General features: G+C 38.2%; 2 protein-coding genes across 3 annotated transcripts in view; one reads left to right on the forward strand and one right to left on the reverse strand.

Moving 5' to 3' along the window:
* Positions 1 to 211: 211 nt before the first annotated feature.
* Positions 212 to 6000, reverse strand: LOC306988146 (amine sulfotransferase-like). Of its 2 annotated transcripts, XM_079592913.1 has the most exons (7): positions 5845 to 6000; positions 3646 to 3932; positions 3334 to 3536; positions 3129 to 3255; positions 1386 to 1480; positions 1079 to 1259; positions 212 to 792 (listed from the first exon to the last, which is right to left on the reverse strand). In XM_079592913.1, the coding sequence occupies exons 2-7, from the start codon at positions 3809 to 3811 to the stop codon at positions 665 to 667; spliced, it is 900 nt and encodes a 299-aa protein (XP_079449039.1). In that variant the 5' UTR covers positions 3812 to 3932; positions 5845 to 6000; the 3' UTR covers positions 212 to 664. The 2 variants fall into 2 exon arrangements, with proteins under 2 accessions (XP_079449039.1, XP_079449040.1); XM_079592914.1 differs by lacking the exon at positions 5845 to 6000 and having other exon boundaries at positions 318 to 792; positions 3646 to 3936.
* A 6081-nt stretch (positions 6001 to 12081) lies between these two features.
* mfng (MFNG O-fucosylpeptide 3-beta-N-acetylglucosaminyltransferase) overlaps positions 12082 to 23285 on the forward strand; it is a 61651-nt gene continuing 50447 nt past the window's right edge. The window contains exon 1 of the mRNA XM_079592448.1: positions 12082 to 12693. Within this exon, the coding sequence (XP_079448574.1) occupies positions 12349 to 12693 (345 nt within the window). The 5' untranslated portion in view covers positions 12082 to 12348. The remainder of the gene's footprint in view (positions 12694 to 23285) is intronic.

The following is a 23285-nucleotide window of genomic DNA, read 5'->3' on the forward strand; positions in this document are numbered from 1 at the left end:
GTACATGACAATATGAATATGTCATATCGTCATTCACGAACAGTTAGAGCTAACGTTATCTGAAAAGTTAGATTCGTTTATTGCTTTTTTCTCTCGAAATACGTTAGTACTACTCGTGTTGTTGTTTTTATCCACATACCTGTGCCTCGGAGTACAGCAGTCAAATTTGCCGATAAAAGGAGGAAAAAGTAGACATGTAAACATTAATGTTGTGCATCTTATACATTTAATACGATAGCTTTGTAAATTCAATCATAATATTCTGGAAAAGGATTACATAGCCTAAACACATATGAAATAATGACTTTCAAGGTTTTATGTTTTGGTAATATAATAGTTAGCCCTTTATTTTGACATTTACATTCACCAACATTTAATAGGATGTAACTGCCAGGATATTTAACAGAATTGTAAATTTACATTTACAACATAAAAGCGCAAATATGATCATATTTATTAGGCTAAATATCAAATTGGGTTAAAATTACATAGGCTACTTAAAATTCATATTGTTTCTATATTTTACATACTGTTAATAATAATGTTCACACTCTTCAACCTCCATTTGGCTAGTTTTCTGTTTTGATGTGGTGACATAGTCACATTTTTATTGTGATAGTCTTATATCTTTATAGTTTTTAAAATTAGTAATAGTTTATAGTTTTCAGCCAAGTAATTCTGAGATATCCCAGACCATGTTTAGAGGTACGTCCTTCATTCTTTCTTGGTAGACGCGGTCAAAACATTCACTCTGAGCCACTGTTAAAGAGTTCCTCCAGTCCCCAACTGTTCCTGTAACACGGCAAGTTGAAAACATTAATATAACATCCTATTCCATCACCGCTGATGTGTCACTGTCACATTTAATAATTTACTTTTAAATAATAATCTATTTCAAAAGTCAACTGTCACCCCTTGAACATAATGTTTTGAGAACATGATGTTCCTAACATTATCTGAGAATGTTCCCTGTTAGCTGGGATCATGAAAATGACAAAGTCTCTGTTTAGATCTTATCTTGAAGATTAATTTGACAGTGCTTCAATTACCATCTCTTGATTATTCACTTTTATCTGACCTTTGCGCAAAAAAAGTCCTTTTGGATCTTTCGTGACATCCTGAACAATTGATTCGTAGTTGGCCAAGGGGTCTTTCTTCATGTGTTTGAATGTGGCGGTCTCCACCACTTTATCGATCGCTGCGTCTGACAGATTCTTCCCCACAAACTCACAGATTTTCACAATGACAGACCTGAGGTCCTGTTAAAAGGTTTGTTCATTTCATTGGTCAGTCTACAGATACCAATAGCCAGCAACCACAACATTAGAAAATAAAAAATAACACTTAATGGAAAGATGAAAGGATCATAAACGGAGCAGTCTCACCTTGATCATTTCTTCATAAGTAAGGATCAGGATGTTGTATTTGTCTTTATTTTTTATCCATCCTTTAACATGGTCAAACCAACAGCCACCAATCACTACAAACCAGACACAACATTAGTGTCAAACTTTGTAGAAGGTTCAAGACCTGTTTATATATATATACTGTATACTTTATACTTTATACACACACACACACGCACGCGCACACACACACACACACACACACACACACACACACACACACACACACACACACAGAGAAAATAAATACATATTATATATTTTTATAAATATTTCTTAGCATGTATCTGTTATGTAAAAAATGACATACAGTCGTGCTCAGAATTAATCATACCCCTGGTAAATATGATCAAAACTGTCTGTAAAAAATAAATCTGCATTGATTATCCTTTTGATCTTTCATAAAAAAAATGCCAATGTTTACATTATGAAATAAAGGTTTTTCTCCTAAACTCGTTGGCCACAATTATTGGTACCCCTATAATTTTTTACGAGTAAAATATCTCTGAACTATATTCCCATTAATATTTACCTTTTTTAGCACACCAGGGTGACTAGGAACATGAAATTGTCCAGCCATGACTTCTTGTTTCACAGGAGTTAAATATGAGGAAACACAAAGGCCAAATCCCCTTAATCATCCATCACAATGAGTAAAACCAAAGATTGTTGAGCAACAAAGATGTTATGAATCTGCCAGGAAGAGGACGTGTGTCTATATCGTCTTCATGGACGGTGAGGAGGAAAGTTTGAGTGGCCAAAGAGTCTTCAAAGATCACAGATGGAGAATTGCAGAGATTACTTGAGTTTTGGGGTCAGAAACCCTATTAAAAAAAATCAAACCACCCACATCACCACATGTTTTTTGGGAGGGATTCAAGAAAAATCCTGTTCACTCATTCAAAAACAAACTCCAGCAAATTCAGTTGTCAGTCACGACTGGATCTTCAAACAGCTCAGGATTCTGTGGTCAGATCAAACAAAAAAAAAAAGCTTTTTGGCAGCAAACACGCTAGGTTTGGTGCACACAAGGATAAAAAGTACCCCATGTGTACAATTCAATATGGATCTTTAATGTTGTGGGCATATTTTTCCTATGGAGGTCCTGGACTTCTTCATATACATGGCATTGTGGATTCTATCAAATATCAACAGATAAAAAATCAAAACCTTGGTTGGATCTTCCATCAGGACAACGATCCAAAACAAACATCAAAATCAACACAAAAATGTGTTACGGAGCACAAAATGAAGCTTCTGCTATGACCGTCCCAGTTCCCTGACCTGATGAGTGGAGTGACCTGAAGAGAAGAAGTGTCAACATGGATCTGGGAATCTGCAGGATCTGGAGAGGTTCTGTAAGGAGGAATGGTCTCTGATCTCTTGTCAGTTGTTCTCCAAACTCATCAGGCATTATAGAGAAAACTCAAGAGCTGTTATCTTGGCAAAAGGAGATTGCAAAAAGTATTTAATAAAAAGGTGCCAATAATTGTGGCCAACGTGTTTTGTAGAAAAACATTTATTTCATAATGTGGACCCCTCCCCCCCACACACACACTCCCCCACTTCCCCACTTTAAATTATTTTGCTTCAATGAAAGGTTCGATTTTTGGCAGTTTTTTGAATGAAAGATCAAAAGGATAAACAATGCAGATTTATTTTTTATAGGTTTTGATCATATTTACCAGGGGTGCCATTAATTCTGAGCACGACTGTACTTACTGCGTCCTGTGAAGAAGTTTTCCAGCATCTGGCCCATGCTCTCGGAAGAATCCAAGTTTTCCATGTTGTTGGAAAAATGGAAATATGACACCATGACGTCTTTAGGGTTTCTCATGACGTAGATGACCTGACGTCAAAAAGACGCATTAAAACCTGTGCATGACGTCAATAATGTTTATTAATTGATTGGTGAACGCATACACACCTTTCCTTTTCTTTGCAGCGCTTTGGGCATCAGCGGCTGGAGTAAATGGGAACAGAAGAGTCTCGGAGATGGACGCGTGTTGTAATCTTTCCCCTTCAAACGATACTCTAGCCAGGGCATCTGCTCGTACGAGCATTGTTTGGCTTTGTCCGGGAAATCATCCTCGTATATTAAAGTCATGATCCGTTGGGTCCATACCGTACCTGAGAATCAAACATTTAATAGGCCTACATTAAACATTTCTGTTATATATCCTTAGATATTTACTTGCTAAATTTAGGCTACTTCAGTTCTTATTTTGTCTTCACTTACCTGATTTCGGGAAGGTAACCACAAAGAGATCATCATCCCTGGTTTGGAAATCCTCTATACTGTCAATATACTCTGGAGTAATATCATGATCCTTTTCCAAAGTTAAGACAGTGTCTTTGTACGTGATCAGTTTGTCACTAAGCTGTTTGTAATCCTGCTGAGCCATAGTTCTTGCCGAGCCAAATCAACACTATGTGTGTTGCCAAAAGACCGTAAATGACGAAGGAAACTTGTTAGTCCTTATCCATGCAGGGCCAGATTTCATTGAGAAAAAAAGGTCATCTTTGCTGTTACACATTAATAGTCAAATGGTTATTTATTTTTGCGGAGTTCATGACCAACCTCTGGACTCTGTGCTACATCTTTATTATCAGTCTTTGTAGGCCGTAATGTTAGGTTCAGAAGGGATCACAGCCTATGCACAAATTACTGTGGCATTTGGTCCATATTTTATACATTCAATAATATTCAGTGGTTCTCAACATTTCTGACTGTGAGTATATATTTTCTATATTTCTGAATATAAATATATTTCTGAAAAAGCTTCTTGTTTTCAAACTTTATGAACAGCAATACGTATCGTTATATTTAATGTATTAACCATGACTCATTTTTTTGATTCCAGAAGTTTCAAGAACTTTATTTTTTAAAACAAAAACAACAAAAGGAGAAAAATAAATATGATTTAAGTATACATCTTGATTTTATGCTTTTATTTATTTATAGCATTTCAATTTAAATTAGTTATATTTTTTTAATCTTATAATAATAAATCATTCCGGCCCCTCTTGAAAGTTTGCTGATGCCTCTAGTGGACCCCGGTCCCCAGGTTGAGAGAACCACTGTTAAATATGACCAGAATAAACATCAATAACAGTCTCAGAAGAACATGTTGCATGTGATTTGTCATCTTCATATCCATTTAAATGGGATCATTTCAGCCTAAGTTAAGCCCCTGAAAACAAAACAATTAAAAGCCAGGGAACAGTTGTTATGTAAGATATGAGGGCAGTTCAGAGAGTTTACCTCTATAACTAGGTCTATGCCCCAGGTTAACCCCATCATAACAACTCTTGTTTGCAGTTTGGAACGTAGAAAAAAATGAAGCAACCATAATATACTAGACTAGGCTAGAGATTTATGCACAAACCTCCCCATCTTAAATAAAAACAAGTCGTCATGAGCAACTCACTGACTTAAGTCAAGTGTTAGGCTGTAAAACGATTTGACATTTGGAAATCATTATTTTTTATAGACTACTTATGACTTGATGGTGTTTGCTGACATCTACTGGTAATTCGGGGGAACTCAATCATATCAGAAATAGGCTTTCAAAACGGTCTTCAACCAGTATAAGGTTGAAACAATATGTATTGTGAAAAGCGCTATACAAATAAACTTGAATTATAACAAATCTAACACTTTCCCTGACATGCGGATGCGATGAGACATGTTTTCCTGTCTGTGACGTTTGACATAAAGCCTATTAGTCAGCGAATGTAGGTGATTCAGGGCCTGTTAACACACACTTGCGGTCTTTGCACTTGACTACTCAGTCACATGATAATATGCTATATTTTGATTTTCAATATGCATTTTAAAATAAACGTCTAAATGTCTGTCCAGTAGTCGCTATACCAGACGATTTAGTTTTTGTGGTGCTTCTAATTAAGTGATAAAAAGCAGTTGCAAATGTTGTACAGAATACACACAGGCCTAGCTGCTACTCAGCTTTGCACCAACAATATGTGCAACACTTTAAGTTTTACTACCAAATTGTGGATTGTTTTCCCGACATCTCACGATTTCGGGGCACGAGTTCCTGAACGCATGATGGGATATGCTTTGTAAAGGCCAACAGAGTAGTTAAGCACTATTTTGATTATAATATTTTATTATTACGGTATTGAGCTTTTACTTGGTAACCATAGAAACCGGAAGTAACGGAAATTAGCTTGAAGAACGGCGAAAAAGACGAAAAGAAAAGTCTGAAAAGGTTCGGTTAAAAACAGTTAAGACTACAGGTTTAGCTTCGGTCAATTGGGCAACAAGGTTTGTAGAGTTAACGAGCTACTTGAAATGTTTATCGTAAAATGTATAATTTGGTAATGCTAGCTAGATTGAAACTAATGTAATGAGCTGTGTACGGTCGAAATGTGATGGTAATGCATGGTTTATCTGTTTTTACCCAGCTCTTACGTTGGTTGATGACACGGACGGCAATAAAAGTAATTTAACCATCAGTTCTGGCCTTCTCAATATTGACTGGATGCTACACGCTTATCCTCCGAGAGGTTTAGTGTGAGTTAAGGGCACTGAGCTTTGCAGCTTTGCAGACCTTGTGTTCACTCGAAATCGCCCCCTATAGGGGAGAGTGGGGTAAAATGAGCCAGTGGGTAAGTTGACCCACCCCCTGTTTCTAGGCAACTATGCACATTTGGTGTCATGGGACCATACATTTTGAAAGGCTCCATCATTTATATATTGCTGTGAAGATGTAAAGCACATGGGACAAAAGGGAAGTTGTCTTTTCCACAAAAACACCTTTTTTGCTTGATAAAGTAAATTTTCTGCATTTCAGGTATATTAGCCGTTTTGTCACAGCAAATTGATCTAGGTCTAAAGTTGTGTATGGTACATGTTAGTGATTTGACAACATTTAAAACCATGTGAATCATTAAGCTAAAGGTTATCCAGAATTGCTAAGCTAGGTCGTTTTTACCAAAAATGGTGACTATGGGGCAAAGTGAGCCAGATGATGTGGGGTAAATTGAACCAGTGGTTCAACCTTTTTAAAATGGAGAAAATCGACTGAAATGTGTTGAAATAAAATGTCTTTGTATAAGCAACATATTAAACTGCAATTAACATTTATATGCCCTAATATTTCATAAAAACGATAGCCTACAGTCGGCCGAAATATGAAAGACAATATTTTGTTGACTAGTTTTGGATAAATTATAAAGTTTTTTAAAAATAGACTACTGCTACATCAAATAAGGTTAGCAATTTCTGCTCATATGCCTATATATACAATATATATAGCCTATATTATATATATATATATAGGCCTATATATATATATACACAGTTTTTTCTTTTTGTCAAAATAAAGTCATCAACTAAGATGTTACTATAGTAGCCTATTTGTTCCAATGTAGGCTATATTCAAATAAATTAATACATATACTAAAATGTAGGCCTATAATTTATTTTTTACAAAGAAAGAGTACACTTGAAATATTGTTGAAATTGTAACTGTTGTTGTAATTGTAATCTTTTTAATAAAATAGCAAAACATATATTTACAAGGTAGATGTAAGCTAAATCTTAAAAGGTCAATATAAGCCTTCTTTATTATTTGTATTGTGCTTTATATGAGTGACACATTTGGGGAGAAGATTTTGTTTTTTTAATAACCATGCATAAACATTATTCTCTCAAAAATACAAACATGTACATACATGTTGCTCACATATTATGGTAGCTCTGTTTTGTGCTAAATAGTGCATTTCCACCTTTGCCATTAATATGTGTATAAGCAACTGAAAAAGCACAAATGTCAGGGCATCTCAAAACATCCCAAGGGCCCCAAAAACACCTCAGACCCCAGAGGGTTAACATTGTTTAGAAAGGTAAGTGTGTTATTAAATTATTATTTTAAAGAGGCAAGTTTTTTATATATTATTATGCTTGCATAAAAAAGTGAAAGATAGGATGGTCAATTTACCCCCAGACGGCTCAATTTACCCACTGACTGAATCAACTTACCCCTAACCTGGGGTAAGTTGATTCACATGTACACTTTTTTTTCTGAGGTCATATTTTCAAGGCTCTTTGTCATAGGTGCATTTTTTTATTTTTCAGTTTATAGGCAACATCCCAAATTAACAGTGGATGTCTTCATTGTACTTCTGTCTCAATTTCCCTTGCCTTGAGATCCACATAAGTAAAAACTGGCTCATCTTACCCCACTCTCCCCTACCCCCATTCACTATCCCTACATTGCTCCACTAATGTAGTCCACTAAAAGGAGTGAATGAAAACAAATGTGAGTGAATTTGGACACTGAGTGCGTAGGAAGGGCTGCCGCTTTTGCATAGTTTGTGCTTGATGTTTTTATAATTAATTGAAACGTAGCAAACTGGCAGCTCCAGTAGTAATGAAAAGATTTATCCTGAACTCTGTCATGGAAACTAGCACGTAAAAAGCGCAATTAAACAATTTAATAATCAATTAAAAAGTAATTTATACATGTAAGCCTACCTGTATGATATGATGTAGCCACATTGGACCAGCAGTTTGGAAAATCGATGGATGATTAATTGTTGTAGCCTACTACACTCGTTATTGCGTTGCATTGTGGGATTGAATGAGTACACTCGATAACGTCCACAGACACCAAATGTCTGTTCCCTCAAATAGTGCCCCATTTAAGGGTATAGGGTGTGATTTCGGACACAGGCCTGGATAGTCTTGTGCACTTCCTGTTGTGGGCACACGCTCTCAAGTGGCCAACGCTGCGTCCGAAATCGAATAATTCGCCACTATATAGCATGCGAAAAATAGTACGCCAACAGAGTAGAATACGTCCGAATGCATAAAAAAAACGTAGACGAAAAGTTCCCGGATAAACTACTACTTCCGGCGAGGTTCTGAAGTGCGCATTTCAGAGAGGTGCAGGTACGACATCACTTTGTTGGCCAAAACGTGGAAACGAGTTTGCATTTTCGCATTTCCGGTTTACATTTACATTTATGCATTTGACAGACCCTATTATCCAAAGCGACTTTACATTGCATTTTAAGGTGCACGGTTTACATTCTTATCAGTTCTTGCTTTCCCTGGGAATCGAACCTTGACGTTGCAAGCACCAGCGCTCTACTGTTTGAGCTTTAGTGAAAGTATGTCCCAGTTCCATCGTTTTCAGACGCAGCTCAAGACTGCATGTGGGGGTGTTTGGACAGGCTCAAAGCCGGAATAATTTAGGACAATACAGGATCATGTTGTAGCCCAGGTATTTTCAAATAAACATGTATTCAAACCACAGCCGACTGTTTAATATCATATGAGTAGCAAGCCCACATTGAGTGTGATATACATATCTAGATTCAGCCTTACATGGAGCCTGGGATTGAAACAGGGTTTGTTTAGCCGGAGTCAAGCACGGTTCTATTCTCTCTCTCTCTCTCTCTCTCTGCGCCTCTTTTCCCACACATGGGTCACCTAATCCCTCCTCTGGAGAGCCGAACATGCAAAAGGACTGTTTCGGCACCGGGATTATAGCAGGCGAAGATCTGAGTTTAGATTGTGATCTGCAGTCTGACATAACAAATCCTACACCTCTGAGAACTAAATTTGCAGAGTAATTGGTTGAGAGATTCAAGACCAAGTTAAGGAAGTAGGCTATTTTACTTCATTTCTATTAATTAACTTAATTTATTTGCATGAAATTTCTGTCAGTGAAATTATTCAGGCCATGTGTAACTAATCACTGGAGGCAAGCTGGTTGAGAACCCAAACGCAACTTTAATTAAAACATTGACGTGATCAAACATAAAACAACGGCTGAAACTGGAAACAAGAACTTCGACAAGAAACATTCAATACTAGACAAAGACACGGGGCAAACATGAGGGCTTAATACACAAGATTAACGACTAGACAAGGGACACCTGTGAACAATTAAATAATGAACCAATGACAACATGACACAACAGACAAGGGAACACATGGCAGGATAGCATGACTAGAAGAGGGGATCACATGACATACAAGAACAAGAAACAAAACCCAAACCGTGACACCATGCATAAAACTTTTTCGTTTCAGCAATGCAATTAAAACAATAATTAACACTTCATGAAACAACCAATTTTGATTAAACTGATCGCAAATTAAATGGATTGTGAAAGTGGGTTACATACCAGGTGGTCGTCTCAGAAATTATTCAGATTTCATTCTGATGAAAGATTTACACATTTTTTGTAAATGAATGAATTAATCACAGAAAGTAAACTGACTTTTAGAATAGATATTTCATGATTGTAAGGGGGTGAATAGAAAATAATGCAAATAATTGAGAGGCTGGATTGGAATATTTGTATTTAAAAAAAAAACACACACAACTTGAAGAGAACAAAACAATCAAATATATATATAAAAAACTTTCACAAAATCTAAACACTTTGCCTCATGGATATAACATATTCAATATAAAAGTATTTTCAAATATTAGAAAAAAAAGTTATTCATCAGCTACTCATTTTCTCGCATAAAATCGGAATGTTTTTTTTCTTTAAATAAAACTAAGGAGCGCCTAACTAAACTTGAAAATGTTTTTATCTGGTTTCAGGTGGAGCGTGTGTTTTAGTTTTTTTGACTGTTGATCTGTCTCATAAACAACCATAATATCAAAGAGGTGTCACATAAACAGTGTAGTTAAGCGTCTTCTACACTTTTCTTCTTCAGATTGTTGATGGTAACCCACACACCTGCCGTTCGCAGTCACTGGTGTTTGTTTGTAAACTTTAGTTTGAAGGATCTGAGGCTTTTGTGCTTTTTTAAAGGATCTGAGGCGTTTATTCTGCCTGTTTTGTCTGCTCTGTCTAACACTCTGTTGTCTGCACAAAACACAGTATCTACGATGAATCTCGCATTCAGAACAGCAAGTCAAGAGGCACGTAAAGGGCTTTTCAATGCATAAAGAGTCTGAAAAGGTCTGCCATTGTTCAAAGTTGGGAGCAATGTACTTGCTGTTTTAAAAGGATCTTTTCAGGTAGGCCGTAAACCGATCCTGGGCCTTTCCTGGCCAGGGTGTGCCTGGGCATCTCTGATTTACCTGAGGGACCAGACGGCCGTGCATGGGCCCGCCGAGGGAGGGGGGGACGGAGAAAAGGAGGCAGCTGGTTACTGGTTGCAAAGGATGAATGGATGAAAGAGGAGAAGGCTGAGAAATCACAAACAAAGGTGCTGATGAAGGTTACTGTGGAGTTTTTTGATCATGTCATCCTCAATCCCCCTTGACATGATGAAAAGTATAAGCTAGAACATTACAAAAAAGTGTTTAAACTCAATAAACGTTCCAACTGCATGTACACTTGACTACTTGACAAGTGGTGCTTAGGATAACGCAGTTCTCTGGCACAAGTTAAAAGTGAAACGATAAAGTAGTTCAGGACCGAAGCCAGAACGCCTACAGTGTCATACAGTGAGCCGTCAGAAATAAAAACGGGACATAAACAGCTGGCAACCTCCCTCTGAGTGAGTTCTCTGAAAATATTGCCTTGAGAAATATACATCCTCTTGTGTCTTCATCATTTTGGCTATGAATTACACTACAAACTTTGAAGTCCTCATTTGTCTTAATAAGTATGTTGACGCACCGATATGAAAATTTTGGCCAATGCCGATTTAAAGTTGATAACCGATATATTGCCAGATAAATCTAAATCCAAATTCACCATAAAAGCCATGTCCCAAGCACACAATTATAATGTTCTCATTATAATTTTATGTAGCCTACTATATGAACGACTTGCACGGCACATGTGGCACTTAACTGTATTTAAAAATTTTTTTTTTTTTAAATTACAATCATATTTCAAGCAATTTCAAAACCATCATAGCAAACAGTGTGCATCTGAAATGTCTCAGCAGAAGGAAAAATGTTCCAAATTTTGTTATCGAGCCAATATACGCAAATAAAGTTCTAAGATTAAAAATAAACATAATTGTCCGATACCGATATGGTGGCCGATATGCCACCCAAATATATATATATTCACACACACACACACACACACACACACACACACACACACACACACACACACACACACACACACACACACACACACACACACACACACACACACACACACACACACACACACACACACACACACATTCATATATACACCATTTTGTTTTAATATTTTAGGAGGAACAGGTCGTAATTAGTTTAAAATCTATTTTTTTTTCTCAATAAATATCGAAAGAGAGGTTATCAGAGTTTAAAACCTATTATAAATTACTGTCTAAATATCTTTATTTAATAAAACAAGCTGTTGTTGAAAATAAGAACTTGTTCTTAAGTGACTTGCCTGGTTAAATAAAGGCTAATAACAGTAATAGAGACATAAATAAAGACAGAAAAGGCATTTGAAAATAAATTGATTTGTTGTTTCCAAATCGGTTCTAGGCTGTTTATTATGTTCTATAATGCACCTAAACATTATATATATATATATATATTTTATCTCCTGCCACACAGAAGAGAATAAGTTTGGCTTCAAAAGGAAGTTTTCAACAGGAAATTCGGTTTATTTGCACACTTGCAGCCATACACTTTATCTTATCAGTCACCATCGGAGCGTCATACGGAAAGTGGGCGTGGCGTAAAAAGTTTGCGAAGCCCGAAAGTGAATGAGTGACAGTTCATCCATCCTCCGCTTTACTAGAGCGCATGGGGCATCAGCTAGGATCCGCGCGGAATTACCAGATGCAAACTTTTACAGAATAACAATGACTTTAAAATACATATTCCAACCCACACATGGACTCTCTGTTTGTTTAATTTCATTACTATTTTTAAAAATCAGACCTTTTTTGTGTGCCATGCACTGTGAATGCGCCCAAATGCCGCCGCGTATACTTGAACTACTTTAATATGTGACCAAAAGTGGATTAAGGATTTATAAGATGATCTTGAGGAGGCTGTTACATGCACTGCCCGCCTTCGCTCTGACTTTGTTCATCCTGGTTTTGGTGGATTTGCAGCTGCGCACCCGGAGTGACCAAAACCCCACTGCGCCCTTTGCACGCGAAAGAACAGCATCTCTATCAAGGACCGTGGCTGTAAACCAACACAGAGATGTTGTTCTTGAAAACCAGAAACAGAAACGTGAGAAATGGAGGGAGATGAAGCCACAACAACTTTCTTTGAAACTCACTGACATCTTCATAGCAGTGAAAACCACCGGCCGGTTCCACAAGACCCGCCTTGCCCTTCTTCTGGAGACCTGGATCTCCAGGACTAAAGACCATGTGAGTTCTCCTTATGATCTATTGTATAGGCTACTCAAAAAATAAAGGGGATTTAATATAAGAAACTCCATACTGATTAACCAGTCAATGTTTACGATAGCTCATTGATCATTTTATTAGTCTAAATCATGATTTTATGATACAAACTCATACAAAAACTGCTGCTGCTGATGTCACAGGACGTCTGGCAGACATGTGCACATCCTGTGGCATCAGATAGAGGTTGTGTGCAAACGTCCCGGTGAAAGCACAGGTGCAAAACCTCACTTGCGTGGTGCCAAAATATGAGTGTCTCACAAGTGGCACTGTAAATGTTTCCAACCCACATTTTTTTTTCTATTTGATTGCTAAACAAACTACAGAGTGATTGAAGTCATTTTTTTACAAGCACGAATGAGCCTATTTTATTAAACGTTGGCACCATGCCGCAAAGATTGGCCCACACATTGGTGCATCTATATTAAAACCGAGTGATCTGAGCCATTTCCGGTTTCGTCCGCCCTGTGCTCGTTTATAGACTGAGCACTTCCTCTCTGTGTTCTCGGATTCAGCAGTAGCCTTGTCACGTAAAGATGGACTTTTAGGTCCTCTTTTTTTTTTTTGTCACAAGAAGCAGAACTCACAGCGGTGACCTTTGAAAGAGAAACTAATGAAGACAACTGACTGGAAGTCCATTTATGAAGCAAAGTTCAGTGTCTTCCACTGATAGTCTTATAATACAAAGCATTTGGCGTGGCAGTGAATTAAAGCCAGTTTAAGAGATTTTTTCGAGGTTTACTGATGGATTCTGGGTTAAGCTGTAGATACTGAAACCATCTCTGATTTGACAGATCTAAACGACCAGACTGCGGTCACAACACAGCAGCTCTGGCGAATGTGACGTCACGGTCGCGTTTCACCACAAAATCCAAAGAAAAAAGTACAAAATTATGTGTTGCATAATGGAAATTTTATTAAAATATTTTGCACAGTGACAATATATTTTTTTAATATAAATTGTATATAGCCCATTAATATATAAATAATATTTTAAAATATAGCAATACTAATACTAAAATCAGAATACTAAATAATAATACACCTTTTATATTCTATTAAATATAGTATGAACGTATTTTTTTAATACTACTACTAATAATAACAATAATAATAATTTGTATTTATTATTAATCACACAATCATAAAATCAGCAACAACAATAATAATACAATTAATAATTGTAATTATATGACTAATAATACAACTTTTATATTAACTTACTTTTGTTAAATTACTTATTATTAATACTTTTATTATTAATTATTAATCACATAATAATAACAACAACAATAATATTAAAAAATATTATTTGATTAATAATACAACTTTTATATTCAAATAAATATATGATTTACTTAATTTTAAATAATAAGTATTATTTTATAATAATACAATTAAAAATGTGATTATTAATGTCACAATAAAAATAATGTAATGGTCCGAAATATGGCTTCAGATTATTTAAGCAAAAAATTATAGATATTTAAATAAAAAAAATAAAATAAAAAAATGATATATTATATATATATATACTTACTTATTGAAATATTACCCAAATATGTTTTCAAATATGACCGGTTTTGTCAGATTTTCCCACTATTTGTCAACAACCTCATCATATAGTTTTTTTTAAAAATCATGCTCATGTTAAATTCAAATTAATGCTTTGAGATATAGGCCTACTGGTTTGATATACTGGCTGGTTATATATGATTTTTCACCCAGCTTTGCTGTTCCTTGGACTTGCTTGACACTTAAATTCATGTTGCCTGAGACAAATGGTTTATGAGTGAAGTCTTGGCTCCTTATATTACTTCTGTGAAAGTCAGACATAATTATTAGTCATTATTGGTACTTGGCAAAAAGCTAAATTGAAGCAGCTTATTAGAAGCAGAACAAAGTCGGACTGACATACTAACACATGCATTCACACATTCAAACTCGTGGTTTGGCAGGCGCTAACAACATGAGCTCTACTTTGGGAAGATGTTAGTGATTGGACTTGCCGAGCATTATCTTTAAGTGGCTTGTCAAAACGAATTCCCAACATGCAACTCAGGATGTAACACTTTCAAAGGAGCAGCCGTCACTCTAAATATAAGATGACACGTGCGAAATAGCGGCGCTGCTGATCCAAATACTTGTACGATCAAAGAGAAAGTGAGCGAAATGCTAGGGGCTGAAATTCCTCTTGTATGGCCTACTAATAATTCGTTTGTGTTTGTGTGGAAGAAATTACTCTCAAACGCTCAGAAGTTTGACAGTCTATAAGTCTGAAACTGGAGGGTTTTGAGGTTGTGGTTTTTTCGCCCTTAAACGCAACTATTTTTTTTTTTTTTCACTGCTTCTGCCTTTATTGGTCCTGTTTTGAATATGAGAGAATGGTGCCTGAGGAGGAAATGTGTGTTCATCTCAAGATTCAGCTTTTCCTTTCCCTCTGGGGGCGTTTAGATGACAATGATGTACTAAAAACTTTTTTTCATATGTGTTTTTAGCGTACAGGCAGCAACTGCGAAAACGACTAAAAGCGCTGTATTATTCATGCCAGGCCAATAGTTGGCAATGTCACTTTGTATGGGAAAAACTATGCGCCTCTAGACCAAGGGAGTAATCTATCCCCCGGAAACTGAAGCATCCCCGGGCGCCGCCATTGGCTAGCGGACCCCCACCTGCTGTTAGCATTCCATTGACTCCCATTCATTTTGGCGTCATTTTGACAGCGAATAACTTTACATCTGAGGCGTTTAAAGACTCCATTTGTCCATTGTTTATTTCTAAAGAAACACGAAAATGTATAAAAGGCTCCATTACCTTGTATCTTACATTATGGCCCCGTAGAAGCAGTTTTTGTAAAAATAGGCTAACGATTGCGTCATAACCACGCGACTCTGTCGCACAAGTCGAGAAATTACCGTACAGACTGGCGGAGAAGCTCGCAAGCAATCGGGAGACGTGGAGGCAAAAAGTCCGATAAAGTCAAGGGAGAAGCCCATAGAGAGTGATAAAGTTGCTCCCGCTGCTAGCTCATGGACAGCTAATACTCACGCTCTCCGTCTCTGCGAGATTCGGAAGGGAATGATTCAGATTTCTCTCGGCACAGCTACTAGAAGACTTACAGCTGTCAGACAGGTTGCTCACGTCACATCTACGTCCTCAAGCTCAGTTTGAGCCTGTGCAGTTTGCCCGGCCATCAGGAAGTGATGCTTCTAATTGACTTCATTTTTCTCCGTTGAAACCTATGGGGTCGCTGTGTCCAGTTTATATACTGTCTATGCTCTAGACTGAACACGTACAGTAATACTCATGTGCATGACGTCAACCTTTTCACAAATTCGCGCTTTTTTGGTTTACACACGGATGATAACAGTTCAATTTTCAAATATTTGCACTTTTAAAATCCGTTTTCAAAAGTTTCCATTTTCAGGCCCCCAAAATACGTTGTCGTATGAAAATGGATAACTTTTTGCCGTTCATTTACACGACAAATGTGTTTTGGGGGCCTGAAAATACAAACGTTTCCGTTTTCAGTGCATGGTTGTCATGGAAACTTATAGGCTGTTTACACGGAAACGATCTGAAGAGAAAACGCAAAAGTGGCGTTGCGTTATCACTTTTTATTCTGCGTTTAGACGAGCGTTATGGAGGGGGGGAATCTGCGTGCATATGGTGACGCAAAAGTGTGTGAAATTCGATGTAGTATGCACTCCAGGCGGCTAGGTGGCAATGTGAAGCACTGAAAGTGAAAGAGACACTGACACTGTTTTTCATGTTAAATACGGTAAAGCTGCTGCTTTAACCCTCGGTGCTCTTCGCGTGACGCTCAAAAATGACAGATGTTTTTTTTGTTTGTTTTTTGTCAATGAAATGAATACTATATTTTAGTTTGATAATGTTTTGTTATTTTTTTCTGTACTGGCGCATGCCTGTGACGTAAACGCGTACGCGTCGAGAGCCACCGTGAGCAGATCGGTGCCTTCACTGTCAAGCAGACTTTTGCGTTTTTACCCTTTAGACGGGAACGCAACGGTGGAGGGTTTTTAAGATTTCCACTCTGGAGGGTGGTTTAATTTTTTTGCGTTTTTAAGCCCCAAAAACGCCGTCGCCGTCTAATCGAAAGGCACATCTCATAAAATATTTTTACGTTTTCACCCGCCTCTATGAGGAGACAATGACTAATTTTGAATACAAATTTTATGAAAAATCTTAATATTTCACCGTAACATAAGAATGTTAACATTAAGTTAAAAACTAATGTTTTCTGAACATTCTTTTAAACGTTTTATGCGAACGTTAAGGGAACATTGCCCAGTTGAAACATTTAAAAAACATTTCAGGTAAAAAACTTTCCATGAACGACGTATACAATGTTTTTGAGAACATTATTAAAGACCACAATGAATGTGTTATGTTACTGGAAGAACGTTTCTTCATAACTTTGAGAGAACCTTGGCACAACGTCAGCTAAAGTTCTGAGAACATTCCCTGTTAGCTTAGCTTTTTCCAGGCGATTGAGTTCTGTCCCAATGTTTGATGCTTACGATTTGGGCTTTGTTCAATTACGCTTTTGCGTACCAACAGCGGGTTAAACGCAGGATGTTGTTTGTGCGTTTCAGTTTTCATAAGTGTGTGTGCGTATGTTTGTGTGCCCTTTTTGCCTCCGTGCCAATAAGAGGAAGCGACAGCCGCAGACTACGTTTTGAAACAATGACAAAACGGAAGTCTATCTGACAGAGGAAGTCTTAAGCTGAGGAACAGGAACGAAGTGTGAAACAACAACTCTGGCACTTTTAACAAATGCCAGGAAATTAAAAAAAAATAACAAAACGCCGGACATCCGACACATCCGAGCAAAGGCGTTTGCCCCCCAACCCCCACACACGTTGTTAGATTTTGTTATTGAGCACTTTTACAGACTAATATGTTTTTTTTTTCCCTGTTCGTTTCAGTGACGTGTATATGAGGCTTTGATATTATAAGCAAAAACGTTTTGGATGCAACCGGCATAAGTGCATTTGTTTTTATCGTCCATCACATTATGAGGGCTTTCTTTCCTAAATTTGCAGCTCTATAAATGACATCCAGGACGTCATGGGCTGAGCTTGATCTGGTCCTGCTTCACCTCTGTGGATCTAATGGGTGGAGGAATAGAGTTATGGTGTGCTTGGACCTTCTAGCTCCACCCATTACATCCAAAAGACTGGGCTCCATCTGTGCCTTCTTTCCCTCTCATGTTTGGAAGACAAAATGTACGCGCCTCCTCCATGAGTTTCACTTCATTATGCCACTAATGGGCAGTTGTGCTGCCGTTTCACTCTTTGTGTATCTCCAGACGGTGCTTTACGAGCCGCTGTCATCAGCCGTCTCACTTTAGCCGAAATGAGAGCTAAAGATCCACCCTTATGATTTATGAAGGAGCTCAGGGTGTGAGTGGGCCGCTTCCACTCGCTCTGGCCCATTGGCTTTGATGGCTGCGGCATTGATCTGCGCGTTCGATTATTCTGCCTGTACTCAAGGACCACGGAGGGAGAGGCATGTAGACTTACGACCTGAGCCGTCTGGAGCGCGTATGCGTCGCAATGAAGCTAAACTTCCAGAGTGACACATGCACTGCATCATCATGGGTGATTTGTGTGTGTGTGTGTGTGTGTGTGAGAGAGTCAAAACGGAAGTGTAGAGGTATATATGGCCACAGATAGGATGTGCGTTGGTCTAGCAGGAAATGTCTCCCAAATCTGCTCCTCTCACTTGGTTGAGAGACTTTTTTTTTTTCATCATTTCGGCTTTGTTGTTACAAATGACACTGGAAAGGTTCAATACTATTATATATTAGTGCTGTCAAATCGATTAATCACGATTAATTGCATGTAACAAACGTTTGTAAATATATATTTACTATATATATATACTATATATAGCCTATATATAGGCTATATGACGACTATTTGACAAATTGCTTTTGTTCCTTTTCTGTAATGGATAAAACGTCTACTAAATGCATTAATGCAAATATCTACATATTAAAAGTTATGTTTTGAATATGTATAATAATAATAATTTTAATAATAACTATATTATTAGATTTCTAATAATATAGTAATACATTTGAATGTTAATATTTTTATTATTAATAATTATTTAAACTAATTAGTTCTATGTTTTGTAACATTCTTTAAAATGTTGGCTGCATTGTCATTGTTTAATTTGAATGTTTATTTAATTTTCATCAAACTATATTAAAGACTCTATTACAGTGTCTGCCTCATATAATCACATTTTATAATTATTTTTTACAATATTTTTTTTGCTTTTGTAAGTTGCTTTGGATGCATGGATGTAAATGTCTACATAATAAAAGTCATGTTTTGAATATGTTTAATAAAACTTATTTTAATAATAATTATATTATTAGGTTTAGAATACATTTTTGTAATTATTTCTAATTGTAATTATTCATTGTTGTGTAACATTTAGTGAACAACTGACACTCTAGAGAACACAATTATGAGAAAATGAGGAAAAAACGATGTCCAAAAAATGTTAGTCTGTAAAAATAATAAAAATAATATAATTTTTATATATCATATATATTTTATATAAAAATATAAAAGTAATATTTAATCAAATATAATTTAAGAAATATATATATATAAATAAATATAGCTGCAAGCAGCGATTACGGGCCCAAGCCGGTGGCACCGCCACCCTGGTGCCTTTAGTTACACTAAAGGCACCGGGCTGGCGCTGCCACCGGCTTGGGCCCTCCATCGCTGCTTGCAGCTATATTTATATATATATATATATATATATATATATATATATATATATATATATATATAAAAAGCCGCCACCCCCGTTGCCTTTCGGGTTCCTGTGCACGACGGGCAATAACGTAACCCCGCTTTGACTGTCGAGAAGAAGTCTGCTTTAGAGCTTGCATCAGTGTGAGTTAGAGGATGGATACCCGACCCGAGCCCGACGGGACCCGCCGGTACCCGACGGGCCGGGCCGGGTTCGGACAGATATTTAGAAATGATGTTCGGGTTCGGGTCGGGCTCGGTCACATCAGCGCGATAAGGCATTGAACATTTTAAATTTAAAACAGCTTATTATGTAGGTAGCCGATGTGCCTGATGCTTTCACTTGATGCAAACGTTCGTTTTTGTGATTAAAATACATGTAAAATATTACCATAACATCCGTCTTCCTGTGTGCGGACATTTGTTTATGTAGCCGTGACAACGAAACGCGTGCATAATGTGCGCGCGCCAGGTGTTAAGAGCGCTTGTTGCTCCGCGCGCTGATGCGCTTGTCCTATTGACATTTCCGATTGCCTTCCTACAGTTGCTTAATAAAAGCGGGCTTTCCACACAAAAAAACGTACAATTGTCATTAGTATGAGAAAAAAATGGGATTTTAACTGTCGGGCTCGGGTCGGGCTCGAACATAAATATCTTTATGCCTGTCGGGCTCGGGTCGGGTTCGGTTACTGCTCTGTCGGACGCGGGCCGGGCTCGGACTGAAAAATTTGGCCCGATCCGCACTCTAGTGTGAGTCTTTCTGCTCCCCTCCAAACACACACAGAAAAGGGGGGGGCTGTCTGTGTGTGTGAACTCCCTCCCTCCCTCCCTCCCTCCCTCCCTCCCTCCCCCCACACACACACACACACACACACACACACACAGAGAATGGCAGGGGGAACTCTGTCAGAGAGAGACAAAACCACATTCAAACCAAAATATCTGACTTCCTGTTGGTCGGAGCTAATGACTGTAAATGAGAAAGTTGTCCGGATCGATAAGCACAATATACAGACCGAGTTTTGTGACTGTAGGTAAAAATAACCCACCCACTTTAGTCAAAAGTATCTTGAAAGTAACACACTTCCTGCTGCCAGTTGGTGGCGCTATAACTTTGACTCACAATAGTCACATCCATGTGATCGCCCTCTTACAACAAACACACTGCTGAAGTTTCATCAAGATCAATAAATGTATGAAGACGTTATAACACATTGTGTTTTTCTTTTCTCGCCATAACTTCGTTTCCTCGCCACGGCCAAACCGTTCGAGATATCAAAAATCCGTCCGCAATTTAGCGTCCTCAATGTCTTGACTTCATGCTGACCGAGTTTGGTGGCGATAGGATAATTTTTCTTGGAGGAGTATATCAAATTCCAGGGGCTTGCATTTTCATACAGCCCATAATAGCCGACTTCCTGTTGGACTGGCGTAAAACTTAGAGCACGAAAGTTGTTCGGCCCGATTAAATCTATATGTGTACCGAGTTTCATATTATTACATGCAAACGTGTTTGATATATGGACCAAGTTTTTCGGACCACGTTCAAGGGGGCGCTGTTGAGCTCCCCTGCCACGCCCGGGTACCAGCTTCAGCCCAGCCCCGATGGCCGCAGGTTCTGACCTGTGTGCAAAGTTTCAAGAGTTTTCGAGCACGTTAAGGGCCCCAAAAGTGCCCGAGAAGTCCCACACAGCAGAGAAAGGGTTAAAATAAAGCCCCCCTCCTCTCTCACACACACAGACACTGAGAGAGACTGGCAAAATTCCCATCAAATCACATTCAAACCAAAATATCTGACTTCCTGTTGGTCGGAGCTAATGACTGTAAATTAGAAAGTTGTCCGGCTCGGGGAGATAAATATAAATACCGATTTTTGTTACTGTAGGTAAAACTAATACCCCATTTTTTACTAAAGGTGGCGCTACTGAGCCCCTCCACCGCGCCCGTTTCTGAAACTTCACACATGCCTAGTACCTAATAAATCTGATATGCATGTTGAGTTTCATGCAATTTGAAGCATGTTAAGAGCCTCAAATGCACCCAAAAAGAATATTAAAGTTTGATGCGTTGCCATGGCAACAGTATTTAAGATATCAATAATCCTTTCACAGGTCTACATCTGCCGTGTGTTTACATAATACAGATGAAGTTTGAAGCAAATCGGGTAAAAATAAGAGGGTGATTTCAAAGCATTTTGAAAGTGACACACTTCCTGCTGCCAGTTGGTGGCGCTATAACTTTGACTCACAATAGTCACATCCATGTGATCGGCCTCTTACAGCGAACACACTGCTGAAGTTTCATCAAGATCAGTTAATGTATGAGGATGTTATAACACACTTCCTGTTTCCAATATTCGCCATAAATTTGTTTCCTCGCCACGGCCAAACCGTTCGAGATATCAAAAATCCCCTCGCAATTTATCATCCTCCATGTCTTGACTTCATGCACACCGAGTTTCGTGGTCATCCGATGAATTCTCTAGGACAAGTGTTTCAAATGCCAGAACATGCGTTTCCATACAACCCATAATAACCGACTTCCTGTTGGACTGGCGTAAAACTTAGAGCACGAAAGTTGTTCGGCCTGATGAGATCTATATGTGTACCGAGTTTCATATTATTACATGCAAGCGTGTTTGAGATATGGACATGTTTTTGAATCCCATTCCAGGGGGCGCTGGCGAGCCCCCCTGCCACGCCCGGGTCCCAGCTTCAGTCGGGCCCTAATGGCCGCGGGTTCTGACATTTGTGCAAAGTTTCAAGAGTTTTTGAGCACGTTAAGGCCCCCAAAAGTGCCCAAAAGGTAGTAATATAATAAATATATATATATATATAAATAAATATAGCTGCAAGCAGCGATTACGGGCCCAAGCCGGTGGCACCGCCACCCTGGTGCCTTTAGTTACACTAAAGGCACCGGGCTGGCGCTGCCACCGGCTTGGGCCCTCCATCGCTGCTTGCAGCTATATTTATTTATATATATATATATATATATATATATATATATATATATATATATATATATATATATAAAAAAGCCGCCACCCCCGTTGCCTTTCGGGTTCCTGTGCACGACGGGCAATAACGTAACCCCGCTTTGACTGTCGAGAAGAAGTCTGCTTTAGAGCTTGTATCAGTGTGAGTCTTTCTGCTCCCCTCCAAACACACACAGAAAAGGGGGGGCTGTCTGTGTGTGTGCCCTCCCTCCCTCCCTCCCCACACACACACACACACACACACACACACACAGAGAGAATGGCAGGGGGAACAAATCAGAGAGAGACAAAACCACATTCAAACCAAAATATCTGACTTCCTGTTGGTCGGAGCTAATGACTGTAAATGAGAAAGTTGTCCGGATCGATAAGCACAATATACAGACCGAGTTTTGTGACTGTAGGTAAAAATAACCCACCCACTTTAGTCAAAAGTATCTTGAAAGTAACACACTTCCTGCTGCCAGTTGGTGGCGCTATAACTTTGACTCACAATAGTCACATCCATGTGATCGCCCTCTTACAACAAACACACTGCTGAAGTTTCATCAAGATCAATAAATGTATGAAGACGTTATAACACATTGTGTTTTTCTTTTCTCGCCATAACTTCGTTTCCTCGCCACGGCCAAACCGTTCGAGATATCAAAAATCCGTCCGCAATTTATCGTCCTCAATGTCTTGACTTCATGCTGACCGAGTTTGGTGGCGATAGGATAATTTTTCTTGGACGAGTATATCAAATTCCAGGGGCATGC

This window comes from Phoxinus phoxinus, assembly GCF_949152265.1.
Source record: "Phoxinus phoxinus genome assembly, chromosome: 20".
Taxonomy (NCBI): domain Eukaryota; kingdom Metazoa; phylum Chordata; class Actinopteri; order Cypriniformes; family Leuciscidae; genus Phoxinus; species Phoxinus phoxinus.